Source organism: Mustela erminea, chromosome X (assembly GCF_009829155.1).
Source record: "Mustela erminea isolate mMusErm1 chromosome X, mMusErm1.Pri, whole genome shotgun sequence".
NCBI classification, from domain to species: domain Eukaryota; kingdom Metazoa; phylum Chordata; class Mammalia; order Carnivora; family Mustelidae; genus Mustela; species Mustela erminea.
Window position 1 is genome coordinate 19,426,262 of NC_045635.1, and position 20,475 is coordinate 19,446,736.

Genomic DNA, 20,475 nt, shown 5'->3' on the forward strand with positions numbered 1-20,475 from the left:
TAATTGCAAAAAAAAAACAAACAAAACAAAAACAAAAAAAAAAAAAAGAAAACCAAAAAACCCAAAAGTCTTCACATTTCCGTGACTTCACCCTTCCATTTTGTGTTCAGTGGTGGCAGCAGCAAAAAAAAAAAAAGAAAAAAAAAGTGAAACTAGAAAATTTATACAACAGCCATAGAAGAAGGCATTGCAATATTGCACCAATATCCTAAGACCTGGCAAGTTTTGCCAGTGTAGAACTAGTCTGTATCAGATATAGACTCTACTCAGGAGAAAATGGCATCCATGTGAATGATCCACTCCCTGGTTATTCTTGCTTAATCTTGTTCTTCCTTCTGAGTTTAAAGAGTTGAAAGGTGCGCGGCTAATCCTACAACACTTACTATAAATGCTTTTAAACAGTTATTCTTGATCTGTTCTGAACTTTGAGGTTACTATCCTTCATGCTAGTAGCTTTCAGTAAATAAAACAAAGGCTGGGGGCTTACATCCCCGGTGCCACTAAGTATTCTGTACTAAATAAACAAGTAGATATGACCAGTAAGATTATAATTCTGTTTCTTACCTCTACATCAAAAATGAGCTCAAATTTTCCACGAGTTGCTACTTTCCATTCAGTAACAGACGCAGCAGCCTTACTGAGTGTAAAGAATGGGAGTTGCACTTACTTTTAAGGGGCCTCTATTTAGGAGTCTGGTATGACCTAAATGCTCTTTAAAAGTGCTTGCACGCCGCAAGGCCCGGGCTGCGTCTACCACTCCGATTCTCACTAAAAACAGGGTAACGTTAAACAGACTGCAAAGAAAAACATTTTCAAAAAGAAGACATACATTGAATAAGGAACACTAACGTTTACTTTTGAAAAGAAAATATAAAATGTTAGTTTTCAGAAATCCATACATGTTTCAGGAATACACGGAGTTCCAATATTACTGAATCAGTATGGACTGAAGATAGGCTACTTTGATACCAATGAGGACTCCAGTTATTTTAACTTTCTAAAAATGTTAATACACGAAAAGACGTTACATCTAAAATTCAACAAGTATGGCAAACCGTGTGTGCAAGTGCACTAGCTTAAAAATATAGAATCCTAACCACGCATAAAAGGAGATGTGCCTTATATGTTCATAAGATGTATGCAAGTATGGATATGCTTCACTAACACAATGCAGATAAGAGAAGGCAGCTTAGAAATAGTGTTTTGAATATAAAAAAGTTAATTTTGTAGAAAATTTATATTTTTGCATTTTCAGCAAAAAGCCATGCAAAAAGGTCAAGAGTTTTAAACTTAAATTATAAAACCAAAAGGTCTAACAGACTGTAATACACTGAAACGTTCCAAAAGATTTCAGATCGAGATAGGAACCGAAATTACATCCAGTGACACTTATCAGGTCTTCTCTTAGAAGATGCAGGACTCCTACGCTGACATCTGAAAGAAATGTTTAAAGCACAAAATCAACTTCCCAGATAAGTGGATCACTCTATTAAACTGCTTCTGGAAGTAGTTTCAAGAGCTAGCGCTTAGAATGAACTTATTGCATGAGTCTGAGGCCACTAAAAAGAAAAAAAAAAAACGGATGCTAGCACAGAATGAAATTTTTTTACGATATTAGACCAATGGCTTTGATAGTAAAACTGGTGAGGTTTTTCTTCACTTTTTTTAATTAACTACTTCGTCACAAACAAATCTTTTGTTTGGCTTTTTTTAAAGGGAGAAAGATGTCATTAGTTGCAACGCCTGACCTCGTCCAGTATATATTCCGGGAAGTGCAGGTTGCACACTTGTAAACCATCCAGCTTGCAGGGCATCCGCGGGTACTCATCTTCCTTCCACTTGTTTTCTTCTGGATCAAAAGTAAGGATGGAATCGCTGTAATGACCGTTGTAGCAAAGGCCTCCGAGAACCATTATTTGTTTGTCCAGCACAGTCACACCGTGGCCACTTCTGCCAATTGGCATGGATGCCAAGATGGTCCACTGATCAGTCTCTGGGTTGTACACTTCTGTGGAAGGGCATCCCTGAGACTCAAAAGAGGCCCTCAAGATCACACAGACACCACCGAAGACATAAAGCTTGCCGTTGTAAGAAATCATCTTGTGAAAGCATCTTGCGTAATTCATTTTGCTCTTATTCTCCCAACAGTTGGTAACCACTTGCGTTCTTCTGGTCCGCTGTTCTATGGTCCCTTCTTTACTGGGGTCGAACACGCACACTTGTTTGGAGGTGGAAGATGAGGTGATTCCACCGGTGATAAACAACTTGTTGTTGAGCACTGTCCCTTCATGTCCGTATTTGTTAACTGGATAAGGATCCACGAATTCCCATTTATCATTGGTGATGTCGTATCTCTCGGTTGAATAGAAAGTCTCATCTCTGGTTCTGCCAGCTACGGCATAAATAAACTTCCCAATAACACCAACTGCAAACTCTGAACGTGGCACTGACATGTCTGCCATCCGGAGCCAAGAGTTCTGCCTCGGGTCATACCTGAACACTTTGGAAGAAGCATGGAATTCGCCATCTGGGCCCAGTTCTTCCCCGCCCAACAAGAACACGAAGTTATTGACGATAGCAAGGCAGTCCGGGCGCAGAGGAACCTGCGGGCCCTCCAGCTCCCACCAGACTCTTGGCTTCTTTAAGAGAAGGATTTTACTGTTAACCATGCTATGTCCAATCATTCCTCGGAATACTGTAGTTTGGGGTTTGGCAGAGCGGATGCGGCTGGATTTCATGTCCAACAAAGGCTGCTGGTGAACGTTCTGAAAGTAATTCAATGCTTGGTCAACTTCATAGCGCAGCTGTCGGGAGTATCTATAAAATTCGGATGTCTTAACCTAAGAATACAAGTAAAATGATTTAACGAAAAGAAAGAACATCAATGGCAAAAAATATATATATATATATCAAAGCCAACTAAGGAGACTAGTGTATGATCTAAGGCTTGCTGTACTAAAACTGCTTTTCTTATTAAGATCACATACTTTTTTTTAAACAAAGCTATTATATATTTGTTTTTATAATAATCTATGCACAGTCCCAAGCCTTTCAAAGTAAACAAGCTATTTTCCAGGCACAAGCTAAATTCCTCTAGCAAAATGTACTGATCATCTATTCTATATCAGGCCCTGGGATATAAGTGGTGATTATGAGGACAAACAGAGGTTTCACAGTAGAGGGAGTCACGGCCATGGTTTCCTTAACCACAAGAACACTGTAAGAGCAACCATGACTGAATAACTTGGGCAATCAAGTTAGTGAGTTAGTAAAAATTTTAGAAGATGCAAAATTCTCAGTAGGTTTTTGCTATAAAGACTTGGTCGGATATCAGCAACTCCTACAACCATCAAGCAGGTGACAAGGTCCAATTTTTTTCCTTTTTGTTTTTGGAGCTGGAACTACCTCATTGTGAGGATTTTCTTTTTTAACCAAAATCTTATGAAGCACTTTTAAGTACTGTGCTAAGTTCCATAGGGAGACAAAAATGTTAAGTATAAGATGGGGTCTGTTTCCTCAAAGAACTTCGAATATGTTTGGGGAAATGAAAATAAGACACAGATTTGCCAACAAGCGAACGAGGCGGTTGGCGGCTGGGAACGAGAGCGCACAGCCCATCTTTGAGTGCTGCAGGTGTGAAGACAGGGAACATACCAAACCGGCCCAAAAGACAGGCTGCCTCGTGGAAGAGGTAGGAAGCTGGACAACCACGAAGAAAAAGCCTGTGTCATAATGACAAGGATGAGGTGAGAGTCTCCCATGTCGACGGGAAAATCAGATATTGAGAGAGAAAATGGGCACAAGTGCATGACTGACGTGAAGTAGGGATAGGTTCCCAAAGAGAGGACTCTGACTGATCGGAGAATTTAGACTTGAGGTGCTCTGGAGAGTGCTGTCACTAAGGGACACGGGAGAGGCATTCCACTTCATTGGTGATCCATCTGAGCTGCTGAGAGGACACGGACATGGCGAGGTCCAGGCACCCGTGGGGGATCCAGGGGGACTGCTTGGGAGGGAGCCAGCACCAGGCATTTACTTAGGAGCTTCCTTTTCCTCCCTCTGCCCTATCTTTCTCATTCATTCCCCACCTCGGTCCAAAGAAAGTCTGAAACATAAAGGACCACAAATGTGTTTTAAGTATTTTGGTAACTGTCTTTCAATATAATTGGCTTCCTTTGTAATCCCAATCACTGAACTTTATGGCTTTAGTATCACTATTCTGAGAAGGGGTCCTTCCGTGGGTTTCACCAGGGTAGCGAAAGAGTAAACAGCACAAAAAAAGGTTGAGAATTCCTTGTCTTACTGCGTAAAAGAGACAAAATGGATATCAACACTTCACTGAGGCTTTACATGTAATATCTCAAGTTAAATTATTCCTCCCATAAGAGAGTAACAATCATCACTATTCTTCTAAAAAAATGAGGATCAATTATAAGATGAAAAAACTGAGGCGTAGACCCTTAAGTGACGTGCCCAAATTGTTTACATGACTAAAACTGATAAGAGCGGGGATCTGAAACTTGCACCAGGACAGTCTTGCTCCAAAGCTATTTCCACAGCTTCCACTACTCATTAGAAAACTCTTTAAATGACAAACTCATTTATTAAAACACTTAACATACATGTTCAACAAGTTATCCTAATGACCCTTCTCAAAGAAAAGATAGTATAATGGTTCTTTTTTTTTTTAAAGATTTATTTATTTATTTATTGGACAGAGAGATCACAAGTAGACAGAGAGGCAGGCAGAGAGAGAGAGAGAGAGAAGCAGACTCCCTGCTGAGCAGAGAGCCCGACACGGGACTCGATCCCAGGACCCCGAGATCATGACCTGAGCCGAAGGCAGCGGCTTAACCCACTGAGCCACCCAGGCGCCCCAGTATAATGGTTCTTGAAACAAAGAATCAATTGCGTGGATCACAATGACTGGACATCCAACCCCACTCTGCCTAGCAAAACACCTAATGTAGAAGAGATCAAATAATGAATGGTAAAGAAGTAATTTCAATAAACAGTCTAATAATAAAAAATATAGATCTGAAGTCTCATCCTCTACTTTTGCTTCACATATAAAAACGTACAGAACAAAGGAAATGAAGTGAGCTTCAATCACTTATGAGAAACAATGGAAACCTATATCGCCATCATCACCGAGTGTTTATTAACATGGAACGATGTTCACAACAGATTCAGTTTTTTAAAAAAGCAATTGTACACTGGTAGCTCAACTGAATAAGATTTTGTGTATGCCTGCTTGCGTTAATAATGATTATCTCTGAAACTTCACAAACATCTCTGCATTCTTTTTTATGTATCATATTTATAAACAAAAAGAGTCTTGCCATTTAAAAACTGGGTCTCTTAAAACCATCAAATACACATTTGCTTAGGAAAAACGAGCATCTTTTTTTGTCTTTCCATTTCTTCTATGAATTGCCTAATGGTGTATCTCACCCATTTTTCCTCACCTTTTTCTTAATTGCAAGAGCTAAAAGGCAATACCCTGGAAATCAACAAGAAACATAAACCTCAAATTAAATATTTAAGTGCCTACTGTGCACAGCCAGTGGCCTAAGAGCTACACAGGTTTTGAAGTAATAGAATCCCTTCCAGCAATGTAATTAAGCACCACGTCAAGCTGCCCAGGATAGCCGATTAAGAATCCAGTAGAGGAAAATATCCAACCTTGGCACTCAGGAGTTGTGGGATCTTGGGCAAGTAACTCAACATCCTTATAGCCATTTCCTCATCTGTATTACTGGGAAAACAATACTAGTACCTATGGCTCATAACCCTAAGGCAGGAGACAAGCAAGATCATCTATGTGAAAAGGAGACTATGGTACCTGTCATGTGGCAATGTACAACGAACAGCCATTCTTAGCTACCATCACTGACCAGCGGACATCTGTAAAAGTGTCAGCTTAAGTCAGTGCGTCTGATGATGTACTTTTGGTCTGCATAAAAATTCAGTCTTTCCAAAGTAAGAGGAGAAAGGAGAGAAACTGTTACTCTGGATCTAATTCTCCCCAATAAAACATGATTGGTAAGATGCAAGGAGGAGGAAGCTTTACAGAAAGCAGCCATGTCATTTGGAAATCGAGAAGGGAAGGGGAATGTTGCACATATTGGATAGGCAGATTTCAAGTTTTTTAAAGGAAAATTAGGATCAATTCCAAGATCGGAAACTGTGTAAAGAAGCTCAAGAAGGCTTGGAGGCTCTCAAAAGCATAATGCTGACTGCATAATTGCAAAACACACTGATGAGGGGAAGAAAAGGGGAAAGTATCTAAAAAATCTGATGTGCTGCACAGAGAACTTTCTGGAATTCAGATGTTAAAAAACCACTTACAACAGATGGTAAAAAAAAAAAAAACCCACAAAAAACAAGTATTACAAAGGGTGAAATGGAGCTGTAAGCATATTGTAAACGAGGCTAAAGCCTCAGGATGAACTGTGACTTTACAAAGCGCCTGATAATGAATAAACGGCGTCTTAGAGGTTAGAGTAAAAAGAAGTAGAGGCAAAAGGAAAGCCCCTCCTGGATGGGGTGGTCAATGTAATAGTAACAGAGACAAATAGCCTTCTCCTATTTTATTTCCATTCTTGGCTAAGGATGTTTTCTTCTTTCTAATCTGAAGATCAAACACAATGACTAAGAAGAAACTTAAATCCAAGATGGCTGAGGAAAAAAAAAAAAGAAAAACTAGATAGATATTCTCATTAAATTCAAGTCATTTCATCTCAAAATCACATCCTGGGATCCTGAGAGGCTTCACAGATAAGGCTGCTTAATTGCTTTTCGTAATCTGTGTGGAATCATGAATGGGAAAGTACTAGAAGCCAGACTTCCAAACTACGGACTGGTTAGCCTGAGGCTGATCTGTATTGTTAAAAAACATCACTTGCGATAAGAAAGCGCTACACGCTGGGAGGCAGCACGGACTCACCCAGCAATGCCAAACCTTGACCACTTCCAGTTGAATGAGGACGTAACAGAACTGGCAGAGAATGAGAGAACCTATGAATGTGGCAAAGTAATCAACAAGTCCAATGATAAAGAGAAACACCAGGGACCCATGAACCACATAAAACTACAGAAATACTTGTGTTAATGCATTCCGGGAGCAGGGGGTGGGGGCACAGTAAAGTCAGAGGGTGGGAAGTCCACAGCTTTTGTCAAATACTCCAGGGATCCATAAACTCCAATGGAAAGCTATAACTGACTACCCTCAATACAGACTAACAATGCGATAGGGGAGAAGAAAATCATGGACTGAATTAAAACAGACAATCCCACCCTCTCCATTTGGTAAAACCACAGCTAAGAGGGCTGAGTTCCATCACTACAATTTAGACATCACAAAGCGGACCACATCCCGGACAGCAAAGGGATCCAAACCATATGACAAAATGGTAAAACTGACAAGGAATGTTTAAACTCAAGAGAAAACTCGCAAGAAAGATGGCAACCATTTTCAGAACCAGTCAGTGGAAGTTAGAAGAAAGATTTTGGGGCCAGCATAGGGAAAAGCTTTCTAATTAGAACTGTCAAGATAATGGATGTTCATTACATTATTTTAGGAGCACAGAAACCAGGACAACTCAAATATCTCACAAATAAGACACTGGTTGGCTGAACTCTCGTATGCAGTCTTTACCATATGCAGTCATTAAAAAGGAGGAGGTTAATCCACACGCATGAACACAGCTGTTCAAATGTCAAGTGATAAAAACTGCAGAAGAGTGTAACATTCTCAAAAAATAAAAATGGACTCTTTTATACAGCTGGCAGTATATTCAGAGGAAAACATATGTATACACATACAACATGCAGTTGCCCCTTTTCGGGTTCTATATAGGTCTGTACTTGGCTTTTTTTTTTTTTTTTTTTAACAAGGACTATGTAAGAAGGGTATGGGTACCTATTCTCCCCAAGTCAGGACTGCCACCTCTGGAGTCAGCATTCCTGCCAGTGGAGGTAGTCCAGGTGGGACCACGTATCAGGAGCGCCACGGAGGGGTCCTGGCGTCACATGAGGATGAGGCACCACAGCCTGTGTGATAGCCTTCCACATTCCAAACCCAGGCTCTTACAGATTCCATCAAACTGAGTCAGCTTAACTACTTCTTATAGTCATTCTCCTGTCTCATTTGCTACCCAACCTTTGGGTCCCTTTGTCCTTTTCTCCCTCCATCCATTCTGTCATCTTCCTTTGAAACTCCAGCTCCAAAGAATTTAAAACGTCACTTCAACTCTGTTAAAATCCACATCACAGCTACATATCTTTATCCAGCCTGTTCTACCTGTGGGCCCCCAATAATGGAAGCTGTGTCTTTGAGATAGTAGATTATACCCAAGAACATCTTCTAACCAAAGAAATTTAGCTCCTCCTCTCTGTCACAACTCAAAGTTCTAGATCTACCTTGCCCTTTTCCCAGGGCTACAATTTTCCTCTGAAACCAAATAATACAAATAAGCATAATTATAATTAGTTTCTTCTTTCATCAAAGAAATGGGGAATTAATGCCTCTTTGATAATCCTGGACAAAGTAATTACAGATACTCTGCTTTAAAACAAAAGGTGGAGGGCTGTATGAATGGAGTCATTTGAATGCATTAACAAAGGGAGCTATCAAAAAAGAATCACGTGGCTCATCCTTAAGCATTTCTCCCATCATTCACTCCCCACCTAACAGTTTATCTGTAGATCAGGTGCTTCCAAAAGCAAGATATGGGGGAAAATGACATTTCTTTCATATTCTAAAGAACTTTCCTTATCCTTTCAAAGGATTAAAAAAAGCTGTCTTAATACTTAGAATATATTCAATATTACTTTTCTTACTTTGATACTTAAAAACTGCATTACAAAAAAGCATCTTCTCTTATACTGAATACAAAATTAAATTTGTTACCTCTCAAAAACAGTGATCTGAAAATCCTAAATTGGCCATTTCTTCCTCTGATCTTTTAATGTAATTGTGTATGTGCATATAAAGGAGAAAATGTGAGAAATTATCAAATTGGAATGTGGTTCCTATAAATATATATTCAGGTGAAGAAATAATAGCTAGATATTACCACTGGCCAAAAATTCCATGTTTCTCCCTCCACTGTCAAAATGTTACATCATCCATTCATTAAATTTTTATCTTGTAAAGGTAATTCATATATTTTGAGAATTTTGAGAATTAAAACAGAACTGGCGATATAACTAAAACAGCCATTTCCACAGAGCTTACTACTTTTGTTTGATTAAAAATCTGCAATTTAAAAAATCTACTAAAACTGGCTCAGCCAGTAAAGCATGTGACTCTTGATCTCAGAGTCGTAAGTTCCTGCCCCACACTGAGTGGAGAAATTACTAAAAAATAAAATATTTAAGAAAAAATAGCTGGCTACAGTCTAAAATTATTTTAGGCCTTCAGCCAGCCAATTTAAGATATTATCAGCTATTTCACCTTTCAAAATGTTTTTTTTCAAATGCCCAATATACTTAAACAAAACCCCACGCCTTTTATTAGTTTATCCATCAGTGGGGGGTGGGAAGTGCCACTGGGGACCGGAATAATCCCCAAACTAAAGATCCCAGATCTTAGGCTTGACACAGTCCCCAAGGCACTGTGATTATGGACAAGCCTCTGGTTTAGATATTTTCTCCTTATAAAAACAATCAGTTGCATGAAGATACCTAAGGCCCTTCCTATATCCCAAAATGTTAACGTAATTTTCAGAATGAGGAGTATAAGGTGTCATGTGGAAGGAAGACAGGCCCGGCTATCAGTTTTATCATCCCCTCTCCGTAATTCAATCTGTTCAAAAGAAATATCCAGAAACAAAGCATCTACTAAAACATATTATACATCTGGGAACCACAGCTACATTTAATATTATTTTGATATTCAGCAAAACATGGAGCAGTCTTTATGTGCTGTATTATAAAAGCATCTACCCTAGTATGAGAAGTCTTTTTATAAAATCATGCTCAGAACTGAAGCTTATACTGATATATGTTAAAATCATCACCAAAAAAGCTAGGTGCAAAATACCTTTAATTAATCCCTTTGTCCTGAAAAACTGAGTTAACGACCAAGGATGAGGCTATAAAAAAAATCAGTTCCTGCTAAGCACAAATCCTCTCAGTAATACTGTAATTGGAGTCAAATACCAAGTGGTAAAGACAAATTTTAGTAAGGATTTACCTAACTCTTCTTCAAGCAGGCAACCGAACAGAACTTCCGAAGTCAAGAAACCAGCGTAAGTCGGGGGTAAGGGAGAGGCCTCTCCTCAACGTAATACTCCCTCTGATACAAGTTTCAGCACCATTTGGTTAGTGGTCTATCCCTTCAACTTTTCTACAGTGAAAAATAAGTAGTTCAAAAATAAGTATGCTCAGAAAGTCTAATTTCCTTCCAATTTCAACCAACTCATAGAACACCACTAGAAATTAAGTGTGCACAAGCCTAAAAGGTAGAAAATGATTTCCAGAAAGCCCCTTAAGTCCATTGTATTATTTCATTATAGTTATATTTAGATAGTACAACTAAATTCTAAAGTTCTTCCTATTTATGGAAATATTTTCAACTACATAAATACTGTAATTTCATTTAAAATATGGTAAAACAGAAGGAAAGCCAAAAAGGTTTAATCCTAAAGCTAACTTCTAAATGAGCAAGGCTTACCTGTGACACATGCAACATTTTCTGAGTAAATATTAAATCTGAGAATTAAAACTTTAAGGCCTAAAATCTTAGTATTTGCCCTTGTTCCTCTCCTGTTGCTAACCTCGTCCCCATTTTCTAACTTCTCCGATCTTGTTCGATTTCTGCTTATCATTTGGTCTCTCTCCCTCCTTTTTCTTCCGTTCATTAAAAAAACTTTCTCCTTCTACAAGTCAATATAGCTGTCTGTATTCCATCTCTTCCTGCGTGGCTAATTTCCAATTCTAGAACTTTGTTTTCTTCAGCCATTTATTTTATTTAAAAGGAAAACCAGCAAGACTGAATTAGTAAACTCCTGTTTTCACTAGGTTCCTGCCGGCTTCATACACCTCCCACCAAAGTCTCTCTCCCAGGGGAATCCAACAGCAGTGCACACCGTGAATTACCGCACCCTCCAGGAACCTACGAACCTGGGATGAATGCAAGTCAAAGGTAGAAAACAAGAGCACTCTACTCCCCTACATAAAGGGCTTAAGACTTGAGGAGAAAAACACCTTGGGTGATTTTTTAAGAACTCTGCCCATGTTAATTAAATCATCCAAGTCCACGGGGCTGGGGAAGAGGGGTAGGTAAAAAGGAGACGGATACAGAAAAAGACACCAAGTGAACGGTGAAAGTCCGCTTAACCTAATAACCTAGCTTCGACCAGAAAACCCGCTCCTCTCTGTGCTTTCACTCCAAGGGGCAAGTGAGCTAGCTGACTGTCAGTTTAAACAATTTCAAGTTTATAGCTGTGTAAGTACTATTTAATATACGAAGGGGATTTTAAACTTCTTCAAAAACAACTCAAACTTATTAGGAACCCTAACCAAATTTCACATTTGAAATCTAGGTTACTGACTTTGTAAAAACAAACAAACAAACAAACAAACAAACATTTGTATTGTCAAATAAAGCACTGCTTATGTTTCTCATGTACTTCAGTGAGGGTTAGAAGCAGATTTCTGTTTTTTCCTCTAGATTTGTCTGGCTGTAGCTGAAGTTATTAGAAATAAACTTTGAGTTTTCTGCTGAACTGTGGTAACACTACAGATAATGGTCTGGCTGCTGGACAGAAATTTTGGATCGCTCAAGTGTTAGATTAGTCAAAACATGTCCCAGTATCTAAGTAAAGGAATTCTGGAGGGCATATAGCACCTACACTTTACATAGATGCAACCGTACCCATAAAGTGTCGTTACAAGTGGTCCGCGCCTCAATTAACCGGAATATCACACCATCCAAGTGTGACATTAAGGACAATCAATTTACTTATGTGTCACACAGTCCACTGTTAATGCTATCTACATCACCTATGCTAACAGAGAAAATATTTGGAAGATTATCAGTGTTTTGTGAAGACCAGTTCTGAGAGCTAACATTCTTCAGTATCCAAGGTTATACTGGGACACTTAATTTATAATCCTTGAATTCTTTCCCTCTCAAGGTGAGCACTAGACACCTTACCCCCATTTTAACATGTAGCTTTTAAAGCCACAAATTCTGCACCTTAAGTTAAAGCCTTTTTAAAAAAAGGTATTAGGAAATTCTTCTGTAGCATGTTTTATTCTGATACTAGGATTAATTTTTACTAATAATGAAGCTGGGTTTTTTTCAGCAGACTATCAAAATTATCTCAAAGTTGTAAAAGTTTCTATAACAAACTTTCATAAAATGCAGATACAGTTTTTAAATCCAAATATATTCTCAGTAAAAGAGAACTTTTTTCTCACTAAAACATTAGCTTTGCTCTTTAAAAGTTACATAAACCCCAATTTGGGGCCATATGATGAATTACACTTAATACATGAGGAAAAAAGCACACTAGGGAACCTGACTATCACAAACTAGTTTATAAAACATTAAGAATAAAGCAGAATACATCTTTATAATCTGCTCCCTTACTGAACAGCCAGTGAAAAACCAACTGTAAAAGCCTAATTATAAGCTGAACAAATGTGTTATTTTTAATCTTTACAGGACTGAAAGATTTTCCTTCCTTTTGAAAAACTGGAAGATTTTATGATTAATACAATTTCTAAGGGGAATCACTGGCACACTCTTACCTTATGCATATTTATGATATTGAAGATGCCCTAGGTTCAAAAATATTAAAATGTCACTGTACTAAAGAACCAACATATGGGTATGTAAATGAATAATTTAACAATTTTGCTAAGAAGATCTTTTCTATACAAAAAAAGTATAATAGCATTTTGCCAAATATACATTTACTTCATAAAATGTTTTCAATAAAGCAGTAATCGTTTTTTTAAAAACCAAAAAACCAAAGAAAGCAAGGTTTAAACTATTTAAATCTTCCCATCACTGAAATTCAGAATGACAAATGTCAGGCCTTATCTCTGTTAACAGACGCAAAGACCCTCAGAGCTAGTAAAAAACAAAAAACAAAAACGCCACAGACGTTTGTCAGTAAAAACTGAAAATGAAGTCTATTTTAAACACCCACTACAGAGGGGACCTGGGTGGCTCAGTCAGTTAAGCGTCTGTCTTCGGCTCAGGTCATGAGCCCAGGGTCCTGGGATGGAGCTGAGCATCGGGCTCCCTGCTCGGCCAGAGACCCTGCTTCTCCCTCTCCTTGTCACTCCCACTGCCTCTACTCATCCTCTCTGTAAAACAAATAAAATCTTAAAAAAACAATCCACTAGAGATAAAAGGAATCCTAAGACCTCTTCAACAACTATATTAAAAGGACAAGATCCTTAAAATTTATTTCTTTGAAATAAATTGTACATTTAAAATTTCCTTGAAATTCTTAAAATTTCTTTGAAATAAATTTAAAATTTAAAATTTAATTTCTTTGATAATACATCGAAATCCCCAGAATTGGGCTTGCACATCTGGAAGCTTTCCCACACCTTGTGCTTTTTTCAGTGCCATTAAATTTCTCTGGCTATATTTTGTTCATGCAAACAAACTGAATTTTCATGACTATCTAACAACTTCTAAATGACCCAAGCTGGGCCAGAACACCTTATATATGTCAGATTGTGCCTCAAAAGCTCTACACAAAGGTTGAGGCTACAGGTTAGTTCCCTTTAACAGATTAAAAAACAGGCTCAGAGAAGTGCCTGGGTGGCTCAGTGGGTTAAAGCCTCTGCCTTCGGCTCAGGTCATGATCCCAGGGTCCTGGGATTGAGCCCCGCATGGGGATCTCTGCTCAGCAGGGAGCCTGCTTCCCCCTCTCTCTCTGCCTGCTTCTCTGCCTACTTGTGATCTCTGTCTAATAAATAAATAAAATCTTAAAAAACAACAACAAAAAAACAGGCTCAGAAAGGTTAGGAATCTTATTCCAGAACAAGTGGCACTGCTCAGAGTGGAACCCAGGTCTGCTCGCTTCCCGGTCCAAGGGCTTCCTACGATGGCTGCTAGAGCAGGAAGGGAGAGGACCGTGAGGTGCAGAAGTGTGCGCTTAACCCCGGTGGCTTCTAAGGAACTCAGTGAGGAAATCTGGAAGCCATGATCTCTCTGGTGATGGTCCCACAGAGTACTCAGTACAAAAGTTAAGACCATCTGTTTTCAGCTGGGGAGAAAAGTAGAGGATGAGGGAGAAAGATACTACAGAAGCATCAACTCAAAGATTGCAGCATAGCTGGAGGACAAGACTCAGGTCCCCGCAACGAAAAGGGCTATTCCCCGATGAGAGGCGGAAGGCCCCGTTCCCTCACTACGAAGCTTCTGTTCAGATGTGTTCATTACCACCAAAGAAAGAATTAAAGTCCACACAGGTTCCTTCCACCAAGCTTTGTTCACTTGCTTTTTATTTTCCTAAGGCCAGGGTCGGGATCCTGACAAAGAGATACTACGTTCAAGTTAACCTCATCAGCCACGCTAAAGAATAGGTAGGTAGGTAAGCTCATTCAACATTAGAGCGTGCAGAACATCTTAAAAGGCTGAGAAACCAGGAAAAGGGTCTAATATGTGAGAAAGACTGTTTACCATATTCTTGTTCACAGAGTTTCTGATGAACAACTCACTCCCTGAACTTCTAGAGCAGCGCTGTGCAGAAGAAATATAAAGAGCCACAAATGTGAGCCACTGATTACTTGTACACTTTCTGGTAGCCACATTTAAGAAAGTACAAAGGTGAAGTTGATTTTATGAGACTGACGCGCTACTTACTGCACTAACGAGGCACCTGAAGTTGATTTTAATAATGTGTTTCATTTTACCCAGTATACCCAAAATATCAGTTCAAGCTATGATCAATATAAAAATGAGTAATGAGGTTATTTACACCCCTTTTGTCATCCTAATAAAATCTCAATTCAGACTTGCCACATCTCAAGTATTCAGTAGCCACAAGCAGTAACCCTACTGAACAACGCAGTTCTAGGGTCATAGCTATACACTAATTTTTTATTAGAAAGCAATCTTTTAATCTTGACTTCAGCTAGTTTTAATCCCATCAAACTGAATGGAAAGGCTCTCCATTTTTTTTAAAGGAGGGAAATTTTAAGAATCTAAAAGAAATCTAATAATACTATGAATAAGATTCTTGATTACCTCAGTCATAGGATCAGGCTACTTAGCCTCCTAAGGAAAGAAAAACGGTAAATTCTAAGTTTGATTAGAGCTGCTAAGTGCCAAGACTTCTTTGGCATTACAACAATATTGCCCTGTAACTGTTCCTGAAAAAACACAATGCTGAGAAGTAGATGTGTTAACAGGACACATAAGGAAAAGAGGAACTAAGTTAACACCAACACAAAGAAATAATCTGACAAATCCAGAATGTGGGACACACTAAGACAATCAGAGATCTGACCTTTCTCAAAAATAAAAAAAAAAAGTGCGGGACAGTTTTAGATTAAGATTAGACAGATGTGATAATCAAAAGCAATACATAAATAATGACTAGATTCTAGGGCACTTTGAGAAATGGGAAAATTTGAATATGGACTAGCTATCACATGATATTATTGTTGATTAACCTAAGTGGAATGGCACTGAATTTGGGTAGGGCAGTTCTGGAACCTAGGTGACAGCTACAGAGTTATGTTATACTATTCTTCCATCTTTTCATGTTTGAACATCCTCATCATAAACAAGAAAAAAGAGAGAGAGTTCCAGATTCAAAGGGAGACACAACAATCCAATATGCTGTATGAACCTTGATTAAATCCTTTAAAAAAAAAACAGCTTAAAAAAAAGACATTTAGGGAACAAGTAAGAAAAATCACAAAATGAAGAGCCTATTACATGACATTAAGGAATTATTGTTAATTTCAACAATGGTATTATGGTTATGTCGAATTTCCTCACTCTTGGGAGATGAGCTGCTCGCTCGAGCAGTTAGGGATGAAGTGTCATAATGTCTACAACATTCTCTGAAATGGTTTTACACAGCTAAAGCCAAGGCGGCAAGATGATAACAGTCTTAACCTAAAGGATATGTTTATGGGTGATCATTCCACTATTCTTTCAGACATTTAATGTTTAGAAAGTCATAGGAAGTTTTAATAATTTAAAGCTAAAAATAAAATGTGCCTATCAATATTCTGTTTTTCTAAATTTCAGCAAATAGGATAAAACCACAAATCAAAACTGCCTACGCTTTTCCCTATGTAGATTCTCATACTAAAAAAGGACCAGCACAGATGTAACATGTCTTTATTTCTGTGCCCTTTCTGGCAGTGTGCATATATAATGGATATTAAAATGGCTTTGTTTGAGACCTGCAGCACACTAAGTAAAGGAAAAATGGATGGGCCCTCTTTTCAAGGGAACTCAAAATAGTATGGTGCAAAATAGTTCAAATTCTTATTTCCCAACCCAATTTTCCATTTAAGTTTGGTTTATGAAGTTTTATTTCTAGAGATAAGCTCTCAAAAATGTTTCTCAACATTCAGAAAGCCAATGTATGTTAAACTCTATTGGAAGTAAAATAGAAGAGAAAGCCACAGAGTACTATGATAAGCAGTAACTCTCGTACATCACTAAGATAAGAATCACTGACTACTTTCCATTGATCTTACCAGTATTACTAAAATAAAACTGAAAGATTTCTAAATTACAAAAAAACAAAGCTCCCTCTTTGGCCAGGGCCTTATGAAGTTTTCCTTAGAAATTAACTCAAGAAGGAAGCCTTAACATTTTTATTTTGAGGAGATCTACCCAATCCTGGGCCAGTGGTGAATAATCACATCCTATGCTACAGAAGCAAACAAAATCCATCAGAAGGTACATGAGATGTTTCATGTAATTTACAAAACTACCCGATGGTATTAACTTTCATTTCAGCCACTGTCACTACTGACCACCTTGAACTGGTAATTAGAACATAAAAAGGCTCAGCACTCAGCAATTAAAAATCATTTACTGCTAACAATTATCCATTATATTGTCCCACAGAAGGAGAAATTTTATTTCTTATTTCACCAGTACTTCCATCTAGACTAAAGTTGGAGGGTTTTGTTTAAGCCGTGGGAGAGCATTTGCATTTAGTGCATAAAGACAAAACAGAATTCCCCAGAGAAAGAGAACAATAAAAACATTAGTAAGGAAAAAAATCGTTATCAGAGACAAATGATTGACATAGTTGACGTGGGGCCGATTATCACCCAACAAAAAGTAATTAAGCAATGTATTCTTTAGTTTCAGTTATTTCTGCCAGATCCAGTGCATTCTGAGAATAAAGATAAAATCCCATAAAGTTGGGTTCTCTATTAAAAGTATAAGTTAATGATATTTCACAGCATTTCGGGGGGGGGGGGGAACATGCCAGACTGCTGAGTGTTATCTGCAGGGGCAAATCTGTTTATTTTTCAAATGGTGTAAACAACCCTCCTTTGCAAATATTATATTTTTATCACCACGTGTGGTAACTAAAGCTAAAGAACTATTTAACATGAAGGGTGTTGAACCAAAGCTTTAAGTGTGCTTTCTAGAAAGAGGAAAAGATGCAAGAGGTAAACAGAGCCCCAGAGGTAACCGTATGATTAGAAACCAATTAAGTTAAGCAATTACTGAAACTGCTTTCTCTCCTTTTGGCAAGAAAAGATCATAAGTGAAGACTCTGATATAAAAATGAAAGATGCTTGCGTGCAAAAAGGGCAAGGCTGTTTTGGAGAAAGACTATTTTTCAAAGAACAGAACTGTTACATGGTAAAATGTGCACAGGGCTGTTTGATCAACGTTGACAGAGGATTTATAGTCTATTTAGTTAGAAATGCCAAAACAATGGTTTTAGACATAAACATGTTTTCATGGTTAAATTTAGTTAGTATTCATAGTGAAACGGGAAAAACAGAACTACTTAAGCATAGGGAAGAAACAACTAGGTAAGGGTAGAGAAGCATCACCACTAGGGCCTATTGCTTTTCAAGAACTATTTTATGTTTACTCACTACATTTTAGAGGAATACAAAACTACATTAATGTACATCATTCAAAACTACAAAAACTCCTCTCAACTCTAATTTCTGCATGTATTACTTAAATTAATTTTTAAAAACGGAGCTAACCTGACCCAATTCAGATTTAATTACTTTGTGAAAAGAAAGAAAAGCTAAAGCAAACTTGGAATATTTTGGATTAAATAATTATGCTTCAACTTTAAAAGTACTTTTAAAACAAAACTACTCTACTTACCTACCTGGTTCTTCTTTCCCCCACAAAATGTGTTTTTAAAAACCTAAATGTACAAGCTACAACACATTAGACTGCTTATCCACTAACTATTCTTATAAACTATTCTTTTTAGCTCCTGACCAAGCCTGGGAATCTGACCTATAAAGACATACTGCCTCAACTAAATGGTGAGTCCTGTCTGTTGCTTTCAAATGCACTAACCTTCTCAAAAACACTGGATGGGGTCATCAAACAAAACCTGATGTTCTGAATGATGGTATCGGTATGTCTCCAGCGTCTTCTATCATGCCGCAGCCAAGACTGCACAGCCTCGTACAGCTCTATCTCTGGGAACCTGCTCAGATGATCATTATCCAAATAAGACATGAGCTTCTCAAAGCTCAGATAAGACAGGAAGTCAGGTCTGGACATGAGTGGCACAAAGTTGTCTAGCAGAAAGGCGTCCAACTTCTCCCTGACTCCCTCGATGTTTACACCAAAATCATCTAAGAGTCTCATAATTTCTGCACAATTTTCTAAGCAGATTTTTGCTAATAGAAAAGAGCAGCAGAACTTCACCACTTCTATAAGTTGAACATACATGGCAGCCTGAAGGATCTCATGAACAGTATTCATACTCAGTTCTATAGTTCCATAATACATAAATTGAAGGACGTGGCTGAAACCAGTAGCAGTTAGACCTTTTAAATGAATTTTGTCCTGATCTCGCTCCCTCATGTCTGCAGTAAACATAATTCTGAAGTAATCACTCTGGGTGGCCAAGAGTGCTTTATGGGCCTGGAACTGATGATCTTCAATAACCAGAGTGACATCAAGAAGCAATCCCTCCTCATACAGTGCTCTGAACCCGGCAGAGACACTGGTGTCATGGATGGAGGAACAGAATCCTTCCACGTCCCCTGCCATGAATCACCTGGAAAAAAGGTAATCAAAGAAAACTGTGTTAATCATTTCCATGCATTATTAACTTAAGAGCTTAAACAATTTTTCATAATTATCTCAATTCCACTGCCTAAGTCTTAAATGTACAAGCCCTTTGGGAGAAGACAACCTAAAGGTTTACAGGCTAATGTTTTTGGCTTCCCTACCTGGGGAAAAAGTCTATTACGTATCGATCAAACGATGGTAAATTGTTAACTCACAAATAATATATGCCTAGCCCACTGATTTTACACTGTTCACCAAATATATTTCACTATGTCCCCAAATTATCAACACAAAAAGGATTTGTCAGCCAAATGCTAAATTATGAGAAAAAGCAACAAAAAAGAAATCAACCCAAAAGGTACCACTGTTGACCTTGAAAAAACCTAGGAACTTACCCGAAGGAAATAATCAGATAAATATGCCAAACTGTACACACATGATTTTTCTTTCTAGCCTTACTTATAATAAAAAACTGGAAAATATTCAGAAGCCCAACAACAGAGTATATGAAGTAAATGTGGTATAGTTCTCTAATGGAGTACTGTAACAACTAAAAACGATGGCAGAAGTCTACCTATTCTGACAAAGGATGTTTATTAGGTATTGTTACGTGAAAAAGCAATGAAGCAGACAACTGCAGTTTACTTGGTGCATTTTCCAAAATTAAATACACACATGTATGTTGAGATAAGAAAACGTCTGGAGGAACAGATACCAAAATGATATCCTCGGGTAGTAAGATTTCAAGAAACTGAGATTTACCCCCTTCTCTTTTTTACTTACCTCATTAACCTTATTGTAAAAAAAAACAATGATCACATGTTATTTATATATTTAAAATATAAATATGTAAATTTTTTGAAAGGAATGAAAGCACATTTTTGCATATCAGAGAAATGAAGCCAAGAGAATGGAATAATAATTAGATCTTCTAGGGCAGAATAAACTAATTGAGTTTATTAGACTGTTTCTGAAGCAAAGTAATTTTCTCCTTTTCACACGACTACTCTCCTTTCCACCCTGCCGGCCAGGCCAAGGGCCACTTATCTTCTCCTCTCATCCTTCCCAGCTCCGGGGCCTCCTCCCATCCCCAATTCCCTCCCTACCTTTTTCGTCTGTGCCCTGTGGAACCTTGGGTCAGAGTAAACAAACTCCCCTACCAGCTCCTGCTGGTCGCAAAGTTTTCTCCACAGTCTGATTTAAACATACAAAAAAATACTCTCTGTTATTAAGCC

General features: G+C 38.1%; 1 protein-coding gene across 2 annotated transcripts in view; it reads right to left on the reverse strand.

The window, feature by feature from the left end:
- Positions 1-20,475, reverse strand: part of KLHL15 (kelch like family member 15) — a 32,133-nt gene continuing 11,658 nt past the window's right edge. The window contains exons 2-4 of one of the 2 annotated variants that reach the window (XM_032330177.1): positions 18,515-19,226; positions 1,749-2,840; positions 1-1,434 (exon numbers count right to left, since the gene is read on the reverse strand). In XM_032330177.1, coding sequence (XP_032186068.1) covers positions 1,423-1,434; positions 1,749-2,840; positions 18,515-19,219 — 1,809 coding nt within the window. In that variant the 5' untranslated portion in view covers positions 19,220-19,226 and the 3' untranslated portion in view covers positions 1-1,422. Of the gene's footprint in view, positions 2,841-18,514; positions 19,227-20,475 lie in introns of both variants that reach the window. The other variant, XM_032330176.1, reaches the window with a different exon arrangement.